This window comes from Notolabrus celidotus, chromosome 6 (genome assembly GCF_009762535.1).
Source record: "Notolabrus celidotus isolate fNotCel1 chromosome 6, fNotCel1.pri, whole genome shotgun sequence".
Classification (NCBI taxonomy): Eukaryota; Metazoa; Chordata; class Actinopteri; order Labriformes; family Labridae; genus Notolabrus; species Notolabrus celidotus.
This window is the reverse complement of record NC_048277.1, coordinates 8,207,115-8,224,444: the sequence shown is the minus strand read 5'-3', so window position 1 is coordinate 8,224,444 and position 17,330 is coordinate 8,207,115. Positions and strand designations below refer to the sequence as shown.

Genomic DNA, 17,330 nt, shown 5'->3' with positions numbered 1-17,330 from the left:
TGCAGTGAGCTCTCTGTCTTAGTTTTGATGGATCTCAGTCTTCATGCAGTGCTGAGAAGCTCCCAGTAAACAGTCTGCAAATTGAGACTAATATCAAACATAAAGGAATCAGGCGACATTGCTCCTCTGCTCATACTGTCTGCGATGACATAAACTGATTTTGTGCACTCTTTATTACAAGGGTTCCCAGTGTAATCTCAAATTAGCATATTTTACCTGTTATTGGAAAAAACTATGCAAATAAAACATAAATTTTTTTTTCTGCCTTTCTATGTTGCCAGATCACTCCTAAGGTTAGGGGTTGGGTTAGTTAACAGTTAATTGACCAAAGCATCAGTGTTAGTAGTTTAAAGCTGGGGTTTGTAGACAAGAAAAACTAGCATGAATTTGAATGAAGCATTTCCTCAGGACTCCGTCTAAACACCCCCCCCCCTCGGAGCTCCTCCAAAACGACGCCCCCACTCATATGCACGAGCGCCGCTGATCCATATTATCATGACTGATTCAAATCTGGTCCTCAGCACGTCAAGTGCATTTTGCACTACGTCAACTCATGTCTCACTCAGCGGTAAGAAAACACCAAAACATTATCATAGTCAAAGTTAAAAACACAAACAAACATGAAATGTACGCGCAGGAGGCGGGCAGAACGGCAGGACGGGATTTGATTGGTTTTATAAATTGGCTCCTGGTGGCAGGGATTGGTTGGTGTTTTCCCAGGTTTACTCCGGCTGTTGATATTAGTTTTTTTTTCGCTTTCATATTATGTATTGATTGCCATCGGGACATAAAGATCAATTTAACCTGTATAACAAAGAGTGCTTCTAAATCTGACTACCAACCCCAGCTTTGAATCATAAAAGCACAGGAAACACAGCCACATGTGCATGTAGGTGGGCTCATTTTCTGGAGACAAGCTAAATGAAGTATGAAGTAATATTAAATCACTTCGAGGGGGTTGCAAGTCTTTAGCATCTATATTTAGGGGGTCGTGGGCTGAAAAGTTTGTAAACCCCTGCTTTATGAGGCCTGACAAGACGTCCGTTTTTCGGGTGCATTTAAAACAAAATCGAGCTTCTTCCTTCAAGTTTTTTTTTTTTATGTGTGGATGTGTTTATCAATCAAAAAATGCTTATTTATATATTGCAAAATCACAATAAATGTTCCTCAGACTCTTTCCAAACAGAGCAGGTCTAGACTATACTCTATGTCCTATTATCAACAAAGACCCAACATCAAGACAGGATAAGATCCAGTCCCATCTTACAGACAGGACTCAACTTAATCCACCATGAGCAGAGCACTTTGCAACATTTAGCAAGTTACAGTGGCAAGGACAAACTTCCTTTAACATGCAGAAACCTCCAGCAGGACCAGACTTATGTTAGACAGACATCTGCTGAGACTGAGTTGGGGTTGGAAAAAGGGATAGGATTAGGGTTAGGGTTATGGAAAGAGAGAGAGAGATGATAATGGTGAGGCGGAAAGTAGTAGTAGTAGAAGCTGGAGTCTGGTACGTCCACAGCAGCAGGCCGTCTACAGCAGGGACTCAGAAGAACATTCTGTACTTTCAGGACAAACTTCCTTCCACAGGCAGAAACCTCGAGCAGAACCAGACACATGTTAGACAGATATCTGCTGAGACTGAGTTGGGGTTAGAAGGAGGGTTGTAGGGGAGACGAGATGGCCAGACACAAACAACAACAATAAAAACAGTACTTCAGACTCACAGATACAGTACAGATAATGAAGGTGAAAATCTGTGTATTATTTGCTGGAACTTCAGATGACTGATCAGTACAATCTACAGTATTTTGAGGTCTCAATTACGAGCCCTGCTGTAGATCAGTTTGTTTTTACAGACTTATAAAAATATAAAATACAAAAGATTGTATTGTTTTTGAATCACATGGTGTCATAAAGTATCAAAGTTTTATAAGTTTTATGAGTTTTACCACCTGATTATGTGAAGAGTGTGAGGGTTAAATCTGCGGCTGTGATTGGAGTAACCAGCTCTCTGTGTTTATGTGAGTTTGTTGTTGGAGGATGTTGTTTATCGTCTGGTTGGGACCTTGGTGTACCAGTTGTATATCAATATAAATGAGGTGACAGCTACCAGTCATAGTAGACTCCTGGGTCTCTCCTCATAACTCTGCTATTCCTCCAAAACACACACACACAAACACACACACATAAACTCTGCTCACCCTCATACACTCTACAAACAACACAGTCTCCACCCGCATGCCTAATGTTGTTTGTTCCCCTCTGGAGGCAACGTGGCAATTAACATCATAAACTATTAGTGTGCGTTCTGCCTGACCTTTACAAAGCTGTGTAGCAGTTGTGCTCTGCTGTCTCTGATTGGTCACATGATGTGTGTGTACGTGTTTTTTGGGGGTGGGGGTGATGAGTGTAGGTACCTTGGGAAAACTGATCACATGTGCTGATGGAGAAGACTAATGGTGAAGAGGGTTTAAAGGAAAGCTGGTCTGTGCCTGAATGCTGTAATGCTCTGCAGGAGATGTATTGATGACTGTTGTTAATGGTGTTTTAAGCCGCTGTGTAATGACATTTACAGTAATGCTTTCCACAACGTGAGCAGGAGCAGAGATGCCTCCTCATTAGTGCTGAATGCAGCCTCACTGGCACTTCATTTCCATCATCTCCAGCGCTGCGGAGTGAGTGAGGCGGGAGAATTCGGAGCTGCTCCCTTAGTTTATTTATTTTCATGATCATCACAAAACGAGAACAGTGTTAGGTTTTATTTCTGTTTCCTTTGTCTGCAAAATAATCAAGAATTATCAGCATACAACAACTATGCCAAAGTCCTCACGCAGTCTTTTAAACACTGATATAAGAAGGGTCATATTTAAGATGAGACTTTGATTGATGCATGAACAGGAGGGACTCAGTGTTGGACCTCTCTCTCTCTCTGATCACCTGCAGACAGTGTGTCAGATGCAAGAGGTAAAGAGCAACAGGAGATGGATTGATCATGTTGGGCTCTACTTTGTTTATTTTCTGTGTCCTCAGTTTGGACTCCAGTGTTGCTCAAAAGATTTGTGCCTTGACTCGTTGTGATTGTTTGAAATCGCAGCTTTTAATATTCATAGGCTTTACTGTCTTGAACAGCCTGTGGGAATGGGTCTGTCTGTTCTAGATATAAACCATGTCTTCACCGTGAACCTCTCATTTTGGAGCACACTCTGTCTACTATTATATGACTCACTTTTCTCCTCCTGCTGTGTCTGCCAGTCTTCTCACAGTCGGCGCCTCCGTTTGTGTAACTGTGCTTCGCTCACCATGCTGATACCAGTAAAAGACTTGTGACGAGTTAAAAAATAATGATAGTAATAATAATAACAATCTTTTTATTTAAATGGCACTTTTCAAACAGGGTTACAAAGTGCTTTACAGAAAAGAAATAAACTAAATGTGACGAAGACAAATAAGAGGAAATAAAACAATGTTTGAAGAAAAAAACAACAAAATATTAGAGATTAAAACAATAAAAAAAATCTGAAATATAAAATATAAAAAAAAAATTGTGATCAAATTTTTAGCTTATTAATATTTGTATTAAGGTTGATACAAATGGTAGTTACAAGCAATATATTGATCAATACAAGCAGCAACAGCATCTGAGCAATGTTATTGTTGTGTTTTCTACTTGTTCTCTCTGCCCCAAAAAATGTAACAATAGAATTGAAGTTAACGTGGGTTTTAAAGATGTATTTAAAAGATGAGTGTTGTTGTTTCCCCTGTCACTAAAGCTAAGATCATGTCCCTGAAGTTCACCTTAATGGCTCTTGATCTGATTTTGAGGATGTAAAATGCTATTCTGAGAATTCATAAACATAAACTTTGTGCAGTGAAGTCCTGGGGTTTAAATGACACAAAACCATCTGCTGCAGAAGTATAATTTCTATTCTCTCTCTCTCTTTCCTCCCTCCTGCACTCAGTGACTTTGAATCCCTGGAGGAGCAGGACCAGATGAAGAACAACCAGTTGGGTTTTGACGTGGCGGAGCGGGAATTTGGCATCTCGCCTTGCATGACTGGCAAAGAAATGTCCTCTGTGGTGGAGCCAGACAAGCTCTCCATGGTCATGTACCTCAGCCAGTTCTATGAGATGTTTAAGGACACAGTGCCACCTGGAGGTAAGACTGGGAAATACAGTCAATGCACTTCACAGTTTTGTGGTTTGGAGAGATGTTTTAATGACGAAGGTGTCCTCTTCTTACAGATGTAGTGAGAGAATAATTACCTTTAATCCTGAGAGGATTTAAACTGCTGTTTCATGCTCTTAATCTTCATTTTTCTGCTCAGATAACCAGAACATGAGTCCTGAGGAGAAGGCAGCTCTGATATCCAGCACCAAGTCCCCCATCTCCTTCCTCAGCAAGCTTGGTCAGAGCATTGCAATTTCCAGGAAGCGAAACCCCAAGGTCTGTGTCCCACAAACGCCTTTTAACCCCTGTTTGATCTGTCTGAAACTTCAAAAGTGGCAATTTGACTGTACACTCCTGTAGTTAGAGAGGAAGTCACTTCTGATGTATCATTCATAGGACAAAAAGGAGAAGGATCTTGACAGTTTGGGGAAGAGAAGAAAAACAAGCCAGACTGAAGAGGTGAGTAGTTCAGACTGCGATGCGTCTCAGAAGTTCAGTGTGAGATGAATGTTTGAGCAGCCAATCAAACCAGAACAGACTAATTACTCCCAGCAGACTGACGGCATCAGGCTGACTAATGTTTCTGTTTTTCTACTCTGTCTCAGGAGGAGGTATCCAGGAGCGGCCGTGACGACAGGACAGCTGTCATGACGGAGAGGAAAATGGACTCCTGTGCTGCAGGGAACCACAACAAAGTGAAGGTCATGGCCACCCAGCTGCTCGCCAAGTTTGAGGAGAACGCTCCGCAGCCTTCAGGACTCAAGAGACAGGTACGAAAGGATGCACGTGATGCTTTTAAGGGTCATCTTCATTTAAAGATTTTAAATAAAGAAGAAGGATCTGTACTCAGGGGTCCAGATTTTAGCTCGGGAAGAGTTCTGGTTTCTTTTTGTAGTCTGAGTAGTATTGACCAATCAGGTTGGATTAGGCTTTGGGGTCTGTATGGAGAGCAAAAGCAGGAGGAACGCAGTCCAGCGTAATGGCATCCCAGCTCCCATTGTTGGGAATCTGAGGAGGATTTATTTCTCTGAGACACAAATCTGCTTGATGCTGTGTCACTAAAGTTTAGATTTTGTGACTTCCTTTAATGCATCAGAAATGATGGATCCCATCTCCATTCAACATAAAAAACATTGTAAAAGTTGTTTTCTTCTCCTCTTGAGGACAGACCTGACAAAGCCTGACGAATCTGTGTCATGATGCCGTTATTTCAGCAAACTTAATTTCAAGAACATCAAAAGAACATCAGTTTCTGTTTCAGGTTCATACCGCTGAAGGAAGCCCGAGTGAAGCCTCTGTGGAACTTACTGTTTACAGTGAAACTGAGACTCACCACAAACAGATGTACAGGCGCTCCTTTAGGGGATGTTATGAACCAATAAATGACAGTGTTAATTTGCAGAAATATCTGGAGGGGCGAATTTGGGTTCTCTTTTGATCTGAACATACGGTCGCTTCTCAAGTTGCCAGTCAGAGATCTTGTCCTGAAGTTAAGAGCTTACCGCTGGCTGTACTGGAAATGTCCAAAAAGTTGGCCTTGTTCCAAAAGGCCTTCATTGGAGGAGATGGATGGAGATGGGAAACAAATTGAGGATGAAGAAACATTTCACGTCGATGGTCATTAGAAGAGTCTGGGCCACTTTTGCGCTCTCTTTGTGGTTTTGTTTCCACTATGATTAGAACTCTGATGTTCGTGTAGATTTCATGCTGTGAAGAAGCCGTGGCCTCCTCCAGTCTCATGATGGCTGAGCCGTAGGCCGCTGTTTTAATGAGCTGAGGACCAGAATGCTAATGTTGGGCGGGCTGGGTATTGTTCTGGGTCTTGTAGGCGGGCTGACTGGGCTCTGGGGGCTCGGGGTGAATTGGTTCGCAGAGATTGGGTTTGCTTGCTGGTTGCAGAGTGGGAGGGTGGAGTGGGTTACAAAGACACTAGACGGTATTGTTGATGGGGAGGAAGACAACTCTCAACTGTTGCTGTTTGCAGACACACAGCTAGCACACGTATTCTCAAAAAGACTTTACTGAGTTATGTTTGTTTTTATGCCAGAGTTGCTGTTTTTGTCATTTTTTGGTCCTTCAGAAATCTTTAGAGTCGCTGAGTTTAATCATTTAGTTTGTAAAAAAAAACAACTCAATAGTGAGTAAAATCTGGTTTGTGTAAATGCATTGGAGCAGAATCATGTAGAAACACTTATCCAAGACACTTTACTGAGTCTGTTTGTGTTTCTTCCTGTTCAGTCTGAGATTGATGTTCATTCTGCGTGACAGTTATCGAGCTGCATCTCTAAGTGTTGTTATAAATACCACACAGCTCCCTCAGCATGATCCTGTGACTGTCATTTCCTCATTACTTTTGGACTCTTATTTTCCAGCCACTGTGACTCCATCCATCCATGATTCACTTCCTTCTCTCTGTTTTTCTCTCTCCTTATTTCCTCCTCTCATCTTGCTTGTTGCCTTGCATGGTCACTCTGGCCTCTTATTGGCCCCGCTTGCCATCACTCATCATTATCTGACCACAAAGGGGGACTCTCTGCCCAATCTGGACCGCCTTTTACCCCTCTCCCTGCCCCCAACCCCAATGAAAGAGCCAGTGCGCCTGGCACCTGTCCCCGCATGGAGAAAGGTAAAGAGAAGAGCCGCCCCACCTCGTCCCGTAGAGACTAACAGCTAGGTCTAACAACATGTCTCTGTTGTGTGTCATAGCGAGGAAAGCTACTTTGTGTTGACCTGCACCAAGTTGAGCTCTCCCTCTCTGTAGATTCACTGGAGTTAACTGTAGCTGCAGTTGTGTGGTTAACAAAACTTAATCAGTCCCTCCAGGAAGTTACAACTTTCTGCAACCTTCTGCAAATTCAATCTCTCATTGATTTTACCCTGAGTGCTGACATCTAAATCACTAACTTCACGTCTTTGAGATTCAAAACATTGATCCTTAGAGGTCTGCAGTGTTGTATAAACATCAGAGGGCAGGGTTTAGAGTCTTTAATAACTTTAAAGTGGTGCATGATGTAGCCTGACTTTTTATGCTGAAAGTCATGGCTCTGGTGTGATCGTCTCTCTTTTATTAGCTTTACAATCAGACCTCAAGCTACAGCGGCTCTATACTCAACAAGTGACCAAGTTGCAACCTCCGGCTGCAAGAATTGAAGCTAATGTGGAAGTGTTAAAAATTGCAGTTCATTAAGTGTCAGCTTGAGGCTTGCTCTGGAAGTACCAGAAACCACATACTCACCAATTCCAAAAAGCTGATCTTTGCAGCAGAAATAAACATGTTTACAGCCTGGTGCAAAAAAATAGTGTAGTCTGAATAACTCATTCCTCGATCGGCACACACTGTAGGGGGGTGAATTTTTCATAATGCAGCAATTTCGTAGATAGTAAGATTTCGAGTTTTCCAATGAGAGAGGCACAGCTGACTTGATTGACAGGCGGGAACACTGTAGCTGTTGGCTAGGAGGCCTAAAGCCTGCCTCTCTACCTCGACAGAAGTTAGGTTGACTTAAGCATATCCAATATGGTTCCCACGGACGACTGGCTTCAAAACAGCGCTTCAGAAACACATCGCTGATACTACGTCAATTATTAATACAGTCTATGGTCATACCACAAAATAAAGCAAACATTGTAATTGATGGTGTATATAAAATATACGATATCAGTGAAATCAGGGAACCATCTCAGAAAAGTCTGCAAGATCCTGGAGGGACTGTTCAGTGAGTGATTTTAACTTGTTAATCAAACAGCTGAACGAGGTGTGCAGTGTGTGCTTGTGCTTGTGTAAGACTCATAAGAGTGTGGCACCATCATGGTTCTCCCCCTCGCTTCTCCTGTCCCGGTTCAGAGACGCACACAGCAGCAGGAGCAGCTGAGCATCCGCTACAAAGAAATGGTCCAGTGTCAGACTCTGCCCAACAGAGGGGAGCAGGTACGCTTAGAGACGCTGACCTGGTAGTCCCCACACCCCGCTTACATCCTATTAGGGTGTAGATTCTCCCTCCCCTCCATTACAGGTGGAAATGGATTAGCCCTCCAGTCCAAAAGCAAGGCCTCACTGGGCCAGACAACATCTCCTGAGATCATCATACAAGTTTCTGTAAAACCCCCAACACAGAGCTGAGTGAGCCCCGAGCAGTAGAATCAATCAGCAAAACATCGAGAGTCTTAATGATGCAGGAGTCCAAAACCTTGCCAACAACCATGTGTTATAAATATATTAAATAACATAAGAAATCACTGCTGCAGTGTCAGCAGTGACAGATCAACTTTTAAAGGTAATAACAGCCCATCGGGTAGAGAGTTCATCAGCAGAAGTTTGCAAACAGAGCGGATGCAAACAGACCAGGCGCAGCAGGAAGCTTTTGTTAGGAGGTGGAAATGTTTTTCAAACAAATAAAGTTCTTATAACATCATTGTTTATTAACAGCTGAAGATGAACATGCAATCATGAATCATAAAAAAGTGTTAATGAGTTTTCATAGCATATTTTTGCGTCTACTTTCTACGATTATTGATTCTAAATCTCTATCATTTGCTCTTTTGATACTTTCACCATTTTGCTTGGGGCATTAGCTCCACCTGTCTATCAGGTGTCAAATCAACAGGCGGCTAAAATATTATATTGTCAGGAGCATTTATTAAGGCACCTGCAGGCTAAAGTCCTCTCGTACCACGCAGACACACTACAGGAACGTCTTTCTATGTCTGCCTCCCCCTCTTTCATTTTTCATCCCCTCATACCGGTTTAATGTAGTCAAAAATCTTAAGTCTACATCCCCTACTGTGTTTCTGCCCTCACAGTAGAACTAAAACCTGTTAGACTTAACCTCACTAGTGTTGATATATTGTATCCTGAGAAAGTAGATCAAATGTGTTTCATCCCCTCCTCCTGCCTCAGTAGAAGACCAGCTGCAGACGGCTGGTTGTCATCCTGCTCCTCTGTTCTCTCTGGTTAAAAAACAACATCAGCGTATTTAGTGCTAGCTGGAGTAAACTCCTGCTGATGTCTAGAAAGCTGTCTGTTTTTTGGCTTGTGTCTAGAAAACAGGCTTTTGTTTGAAGCTCAGACTTTGCTGTATAGAGGGATTTACGCTGCATTAACATACTCCTGGAATGAGGTTGGAAAGTGTTTCTTCAGACTCCAAGTGTTCAGAAGTTTTAAGTTGTTATGTGAAAACAACATAAAAGAAGATTATTATATCTAATTCTTTAGAACTAAATTAAGCAACCCTGGACAGCAAATACCTTTAACAACCTCATAACATAGCACACGTGACAAACAAGCTAAAAGGAATTTTCAATAAGGTGATATAAAATGTGGCCAGTGTGTTTTGAAGTATTATGCCTCAATTCTATTAAATCAGATACCAAAAAGTTAAAGTTGCGACTTTAAGAAGCCTTTAAGTGAACCTCTCGATCTGATTGTAGCATCTCTGATAATTCAAACTCCATCTGAATGCATGTTAAAGCTGCGCCATGTTGGAACAAAACTGATGTCACAATATGTTTTCTTCTGAGGTATTTCAATTTTAGAATACAGAAAGTAATCCTACAGAAGTGCATTGTATTCATATGTGAACAACCTACAATTTCCAAGCAAATTTGTTATGCTTGCTATCATTTGGGTCTAGACTTCAGTCTGTTTTCCGCTTATAAATCAAATCCCCTCGTACCTAAACCAAACTGTGTCCAGATCTCTGAAGATATTTAAAGTTTGTAATCGGCACCACAAGTTAAAGGTAAAGACTCTGTGGTCCCATTCAAGTGTCCCCACAACATTAACAAGCACAGGGACGAGCGGTAAAACACCGTCTGTCTCACTGAGTTGAGAGTTTGTCGTGTTATTTGTGATGACTCCAGCGTATAGTCACATGACACTTAGACAAACATGCACTGCAGTCTGTGTTCATGTGAGCATCTGCACTAAGACAAAACCAGACTTTTATTGGAGATTAATTAAAAACAGACTCTGGTGAGTTCAAGTTTTGCATCAGGCAAGAAAAACTAATGTGATGTGCATGATGTATTTCAGCTCATATGTGGCTACTGCACATGAACACATCATATATTAAAAGTAATATCTCACTCAGCCTTAATGAAAGTTATGTTTCTGATCGTCCTCAGTGTCCTCTCACTGCACAGTTAGTGTCAAGCTGCTGAGTTAATTGAAAGCTGAAAGTCATTCATAAGACTTCACATAATCTTGTTAATCCAAAGTAATTTTGCACTCAAAGTGTTGTTGTGACACTTTTATTGTCAGTAGAAAATAATTCTCTATGACAGATCGAGTGAATCATTTCCCCCTCTGTTGATTTCTCAGTGTTTATTTTGCCGTAATCACCTTCATGATGGTGATTTCCTGTGTATGGAAACCTGTGTGCCAGCGTGATGACACCACACTAATTGTATTAACCAAATCAATAACTCAGTGTGTGATGAGTCACTCTGATATAACCTCTCAGGTTTGTAAGATTTTGAACAAATAATGAAGTGTATTAGTGAGTGTGAACTGCAGCAGCTGCAGGCATGAACCTTGTTTCCTCTCATACAACAGCTCGTCATCACTCTCATCATTCTCTGCTGAATCTCATGTTCCTGTCCTTCATCTCTCAAGGCCAGACTCGGTGCAGACCATCTGTCCGGCTCGGGCTCTCGGAGCTGCCCAAAGAAAACCATTCTGCTCCCTTCTTCCTCCTCCACCTCCTCGCTCTGTCTGCAGTCAGAGGTGACGCATAGTCTGCTGTGTCCGTGTGTTTGTGTTCCCTTATTCCCTTTTTTTTCATCTTCTGTAGTTTGGATGCTGTAGCTCAGATGTGACCTGTGCTTCGTGGAGAGTAAATACAAACAAAACTCTGCAGAGTGAACTTTCCGAAGAGGTGACAGCCTGTTTGCCTCTCTGTGAGGAGGAGTGTGTGTCACTATCAGAGCAGCAGCTTGTTTCAATGCTGAAGGCTGTGTTGTTGGGATGTGACGGCTCGTAAATGAATGCAGACTCTGGGGACTGTGGGTAGTTTTTACTCATTGTCAGGCTCTGTCAGAGAATCTGCAAAACAAGCTGTTCTAAAACAGACATTCAACAACTCCTTTTGTTCAGAATCTGGTGTGCATCAAGCAAAAACAAAGTGCTGATACAATGTGTGTGTTTCTGCCTTCAAGCATTTGGGTAGCAGTCCAGAGGAAGAGGAGCTTGAGTACTACGAGAAGCCTGTGAAACACGGGGTAGAGTAAACGAGCGACTGCATGGATGTGTGTGCACATTTTCTCTCTGTTGTCTGTGGTTGACATTTCTTTAAAGCAATCACGGTTTAGCTGTAAATACACCATAAGCTGCACCCAAAATCTTCATTGAGCCTCAACTACAGCTCCCTCTGCAGGAGTGGACTCCACTGAACCTGACAGACCCCGGACACATTCACATACCTGGTATTCAGGAGAGGGCTGACCGTCTCATCGCTAAGTTTAAGGGCAAACCTGACAGGGCACCAAAGGTGAACACCCTGCATGCTCTCCAATGCAACAAAAAGTGTTATTGAGTGGATTTCTTGAGCTGTACTGTGTGTGAAAACTAGTCCTGAGTCTAATTCCTCATTTCAATTCATCTTCCTCCCTGGAGCCCAAGAAGAAGCCGTCCCGTTTCTTTTTAGAGCAGTGGAAGTTATCACGCGGCCTGTCTGAGAGCTCTGAGTCTCCACTTTCCTCTCCTGACTGTCCCAGAAAGGTTGGGGTTAAATCTGTGGACTGAAACTCTAAAATACACCACCTTTTGTCCTCCTCACCCACACTGACATCACTGCATAAATTAAAGGCTGTCAGACAGAAATATGAAAATAATGGCTAACATAGCATCTACAGCCTTCACCACAATGACAAGCTTTCTGCAGAGGAGATTGTTTTTGAAAGCCTGCACATGCCCTTTGTGATTGAGTCATCCTATTCCCTGCAGGAGCCAGCCCGGCCGCTGCACTCTGACGATCAAATGCCCTTATATGTGCTTAGTATTCAGGAGAGGGCTGAGCAGCTCGCCTCGCAGTTTGAGAGCAAGAAAGCTGGACCACAGGTGAAATATCTCTACGAACACAGACAGACCATTGCTGCAATATTTATAGATGTTATATAAAAAGGCTACAGAGAAAGGAACGCACGCTCAGGCCAGACTCACCCTGGTTGGTCAGTTAGACCTTTTTAGGAGTAAAAAGAAATCATCTCTGCGTCTATGTGACGTGAGCTGCTTAGTGCTGTTGGTTTGCACATGCATACTTCAGCATCATTCAGATAGTGACAGTAGGAGCGCAAAATGCTAAAAATTAACTTGTAAAGATGAGGCACTGTGAGTACGGCTGGGCGATAATTCAATAACAATACTTATTGTGATATCCTTTTTCTCAATATAAATATAACAAATGTTTGATAAAAATGTGATATATTTAAACCTGTTATTACGGCCCCCAACCACTGGAAAGGGACGGGGGTGCTAATGTGCATTAAACGCTAGTTGCCACTCAATATTAAAGAAAACAGAATCTACAAACAAAAACTTCCCTAAAATCTCATCTTACACAAAAGACCTGCTTCCTATTAGCACTGTAAAAAATGAGGGAGAAAGAGTACTAAATCCCAGATACAAGCCAACAAACCATTCGGTTTCTCTAACTTTCACTCAGGAGCAAAAATCTGCCTTTAAATTTAAATGAAATAACGATTTGCTAATTATCGATATAGACTGATTTGAAAAAATGTTATCATGATAACATCTTTTTCAATATTGCCCAGCTCTAAGGTGTTTTTAACTGATGTCTCTTCATTGGAAATGTAACCCTCATCCTGGAAAAGCAGTACTGATTTCATCCAGAGGGGGCGCCAGAATCAACACAACATGAAAACTCCTCACAGTGCCTTTAATATGGTCTTCTTTCTGCAGAGAATCTTAGATTTAAACTGTTAAGTACTGTATAGATACTATAATAGACTACTTTTAATAGTGACTAAACACACAAGTAAGATAAAGAAATGCTTATCACAATAGTGTTAGCTGCAGACTCTTAAACCACTAAAGAGCTCACAGAAAACTCACGACTAGCTTTATGATCTGCGTTGAGCTCAGGCGGCTTTAAGTTATTTGCACAGGTGCAGAGATAGAAACATTATTAAAGAGAAGAAACCTCAGGGACACAAAGATTACATGAAACAAAAACTAGAGGCTTCAGTTTAAGCTACAAGCATCATGTTACTCAGCAATGTATGCCGGTGTGTCACATAGAGCCAGAGAGGGAATAAAGCTGACCGTAAGACTAAGTTTATTCAAGGAAATGTTTAGCAGCAGATTTCTGAAAGCCTTTACTGACTCTCCCGTCTCCTTCCTCTCTGTGGAGCCTGAGAGGAAACCCTCACGTTTCTTTATGGAACAATGGCACCTGGCCCGAGCCCAGTCCCCCCCTGATTCTCCCTCCTCCTCCTCTGACACCTTGAGACAGGTAGTCATTTCACACCTGAAGGACTGAATGGACTGCAGTGACCCTAACACACTACACCTGCATTTTGTCTGTCACATGTTTACAGAAGTCACCACACATGACCTCAGCAGATCGTCGTGCTGTGCGGAATACTAACAGAGTTGTTGTCAACCTTTTTTTCTCTTGTGTTTTGCTGACAAGTGATGAGTCCTTGACTGAGACTTTATCTGAACAGATACAGAATGATTCTCGTCTCAGCGAGCTTGAACTCAGTCATAATTCCCACAGTCACTTTGCAGAGGCAGGCTCTGGTAGCTGATTTGGATTGGATGAGCACTTGGCAGCAAAAACCTCATCTAGAGTAAATCCCCTGTTGACAAGCACCGTTCAGACTGTCGTAGTGATAACTTTGCAATACAGCAGGACTGCAGCTCTGCAAAATCTCCTCCAGTGGCAGCCTGCGTGGCTGAGGTTTGCCTCAATTAACATGTGACCTCATTTATTCTCATATTAGAGAAGAAAGAAGGACAGAACCAGAATCTTGTTTATCATTTTACCTTATGTTTGAGGATTTTTAGGCCAAATTCCATGAGCAGCATGAGCAAAATATTGGTGTCATCACTTTCACATCAGAAGTGTATGTTATGTATGACTGTAATAACTCCTCTTAACTCATTTGTTGCTCCAAATTGTTCCTGTGGCTTGTATGATGGGAAATTTCAGCTGCAGCCCTGACGTTATCAAACTCAGCAGTATGGAGGAGATAAGATGAATATGAAAGCATAATTCAAAGCGATAAGCACGAATAATTCAACATCTACTGAGTACAGCAACTTTAAGGCGCCTGTGTTACCCTGTTTTAGTCTCTGTTGAAGGATGATATCAAGAGAGCATGATTAATAACATCCATTTACATGTGTTAGTATTTTTAAAACCAGACCAGACTAAGCTTCCTGTAGGTAAAGGCACCAGTTTTGCCTCCTGTGACTTTGAGTGGCCCAGGTTTGGATCTGACCTGCAGTGGTCACTGTCCCCTCACTCTCCTGGTTTCCCTCTCTGTACACTGTCTCATCCTCTCTTAATGAAGGCAGAAAAAAGCCCAAAAATATAACTTGAAGAAAAAATTAAAATAGCTCTCAGCTTGTCTCTCCCTCCTCACCTCTCGATCGGCTCACTGAGCTCCACGATCGCGTAAATTGATTTGTCAGTGGGCGGATCATCAGAGGATAATCTCTTATCCCGAACGAAAGGAGTTCAGCATAAGTTGATCTACCTCGGTAAGGAAGAAGTGAACCACCTTAGTACTAAAAACCCTGAGTTAGAGTGAACCCTGAAGTTGCCCAGAAAAACAAAAAATCCTGGTTCCTGGTACAGGCCCCCACTCCCGGCCTGGAAAGACTATTTTATTGTAAGTCAGAAGCCCAAACCTGGTGTGGATTATTTTAGGACTAAAACAGATTTTTTTTTTTATTTGGATGTCACAAAACCATCTTGATCCAGCATTTTCTTTGGTTTATATTATGTGATAACTTAATAACACGGCCTGTGTGTGTGCATGTGAGTGAAAAGCTGTCCTCTTTTAAATGCTGAGATATTTGAGCTCTTATTTTGAGACTCAGCATTGTGTGAGATAATGAGAGAGGTTATTATTGTTGATGTGAAGTTATCTGATCAGCTGTGGAGAACGTTGCTGTGAGCTGTTTTTTAGTCGGTTTGAGCTGCCGGCACATCTAAACGCTTGATCAGCCGAGCATGAAAACATCACTGTGTCACGTCTGAACATCCTGTCAGACACTGTGGTTTGTCTTCTGTGTCTCTGCTCCTGTCGTTTACACTCCTCCTTCTCCCTCTGTTTTCATGTTTTCTTTCCTCTCCATCTATTATTTTTCTAACGTCCGTCCACCTGTCTTTTCTCTTCCTCCTCATGCTCTTGATAGCGCTATGTAAGGATGTACACAGGCGGAGTTAGCTCGTTGACTGAGCAGATAGCCAATCAGCTTCAGTCTCAGGAAGATCCTAAACCGCTACCTGAGAGGAGGGACTTGGTAAGCATGCTGTGTCAGAGGATGAAGGCATGTGGCTGCATGGACAGCAGCCAGAGGGCGCTGTTTTCTCACATATCATCAACTCAGTGATATGATGTTTATACATGTATGTGCTAGTTTACTGTCGCAGTTTAACCCTCTGTCTTCCTCCCATTAGCTGTAGGAGTGTGTGTTTGCTCAGTTACTGCAGTATGTGATAATGTTGTGTTTTTATCAAGTGATACTTACTGATCAATAACTTTGACCTGCTCTGTGGTGGTTTTGTTAATAGGTTATTAAGTAGCTCGATACCAAGCACACATCGCTAATACTCTGCTGTGTGAGCTTTAAACTCCTCTCCTCTCCTCTCCTCTCCTCTCCTCTCCTCTCCTCTCCTCTCCTCTCCTCTCCTCTCCTCTCCTCTCCTCTCCTCTCCTCTCCTCTCCTCACTGATGACTCCTCTTTCCTTCCTCAGGGCTCCCTCAGAAAAGAGTTCCCTGTAAACATTGGCGGCAGCGACGTGTGCTTCTTCTGTCGAAAGCGTGTGTACGTGATGGAAAGGCTGAGTGCCGAGGGAAAGTTCTTCCATCGCAGCTGCTTCAAGTGCGACTACTGCAACACCACACTGCGACTGTCGTCCTACGCCTTTGATGTGGAGGATGGTGAGACCAGCATTAAGATGACTTCTTCTTTCCTTCCATTGCTCCATCACTGAACCAGCTTTAAAAAAAAGTGTGCAAACCTGAAAGGCAGCCAAATTGAATTGAACTTATCACAGCTGCAGAGCAAAGCTTTGCTTGAACCCGACTAAACCAGTGTGAGAGGGGCATTTTTTTATTCTTTATTGGGGGAACAGTTCAGAGCTCTTAACAGAGATATAACGGTGTGGTTACAGAGTTCATTAAAGGCTTGCAGTGAGTCATGCTTTGCAGCAAACAATTGGCATTTCCTGAAACTCTTTCCCCATTATTTTTTCTTTTAAGCCTTAGAGAGGAGTTTTAGCTCACTAGTAATTAATAATAATGACTCTGTATGAGCTACATAAACCAGTGAGACCATCTGCATTAGGACTGGAACAAGTGTCATGGGGTTGCTCAAAGACATGCTGCAAAGACATGAGATTCTCAATGAGGGATACATTTAACTATTAAAGATAACAGAATGAGAAATGATGTTTAAGAACATTGCTTACACATGTACAGGAAAAACTGCTATAGAAAATAGTACTATAATATACTAATTTAAACTAATACAGTACTGCCAAAGAGTAGACAACATGCCTTCATTCCGCCCATTGTAAGATGTGAAGCCAAAAGACTGATAGGTGCTGTCATATTGCGCTGATGCAGCCAAGACGTGTGCACAAGTGACCTGACTGGAAAAAGGTCACTACTTTCCTCTAACCAAAACATGCATTTTACTTACTGATAAAACATCAGAGTGCCCTCAGGAGGGTCCAGCCCAAGGCAGAACAGATTCTTGTGTGGGTGTGAAGCAGACAACCACGGTTAAGTAAAGTTCAATGACTCTTATGTTAGTGTATGTTACATTTCCTCTCACTGTTTCTGCTCTACTCTGATAATCCAGTGCACACAGCGCTGCAGGATCCTTATCGGTCAACAGAGGTTTCAATCATGACGTCACACACCCTCCTTTTATAGCATCAAACAAGTTACCAAACTA

The 17,330-nt window shown here is 42.3% G+C and overlaps 1 protein-coding gene across 5 annotated transcripts in view; it reads left to right on the top strand.

Annotated features, from left to right (window-relative positions):
- The window catches only part of mical3a (microtubule associated monooxygenase, calponin and LIM domain containing 3a), a 136,281-nt gene that overhangs the window by 79,327 nt on the left and 39,624 nt on the right, over positions 1-17,330 (top strand). For 4 of the 5 annotated variants that reach the window (XM_034685263.1, XM_034685266.1, XM_034685265.1 and 1 more), the window contains exons 13-17: positions 3,966-4,162; positions 4,332-4,450; positions 4,571-4,633; positions 4,780-4,944; positions 16,123-16,309. In XM_034685263.1, coding sequence (XP_034541154.1) covers positions 3,966-4,162; positions 4,332-4,450; positions 4,571-4,633; positions 4,780-4,944; positions 16,123-16,309 — 731 coding nt within the window. Of the gene's footprint in view, positions 1-3,965; positions 4,163-4,331; positions 4,451-4,570; positions 4,634-4,779; positions 4,945-10,787; positions 10,899-16,122; positions 16,310-17,330 lie in introns of all 5 variants that reach the window. The other variant, XM_034685261.1, reaches the window with a different exon arrangement.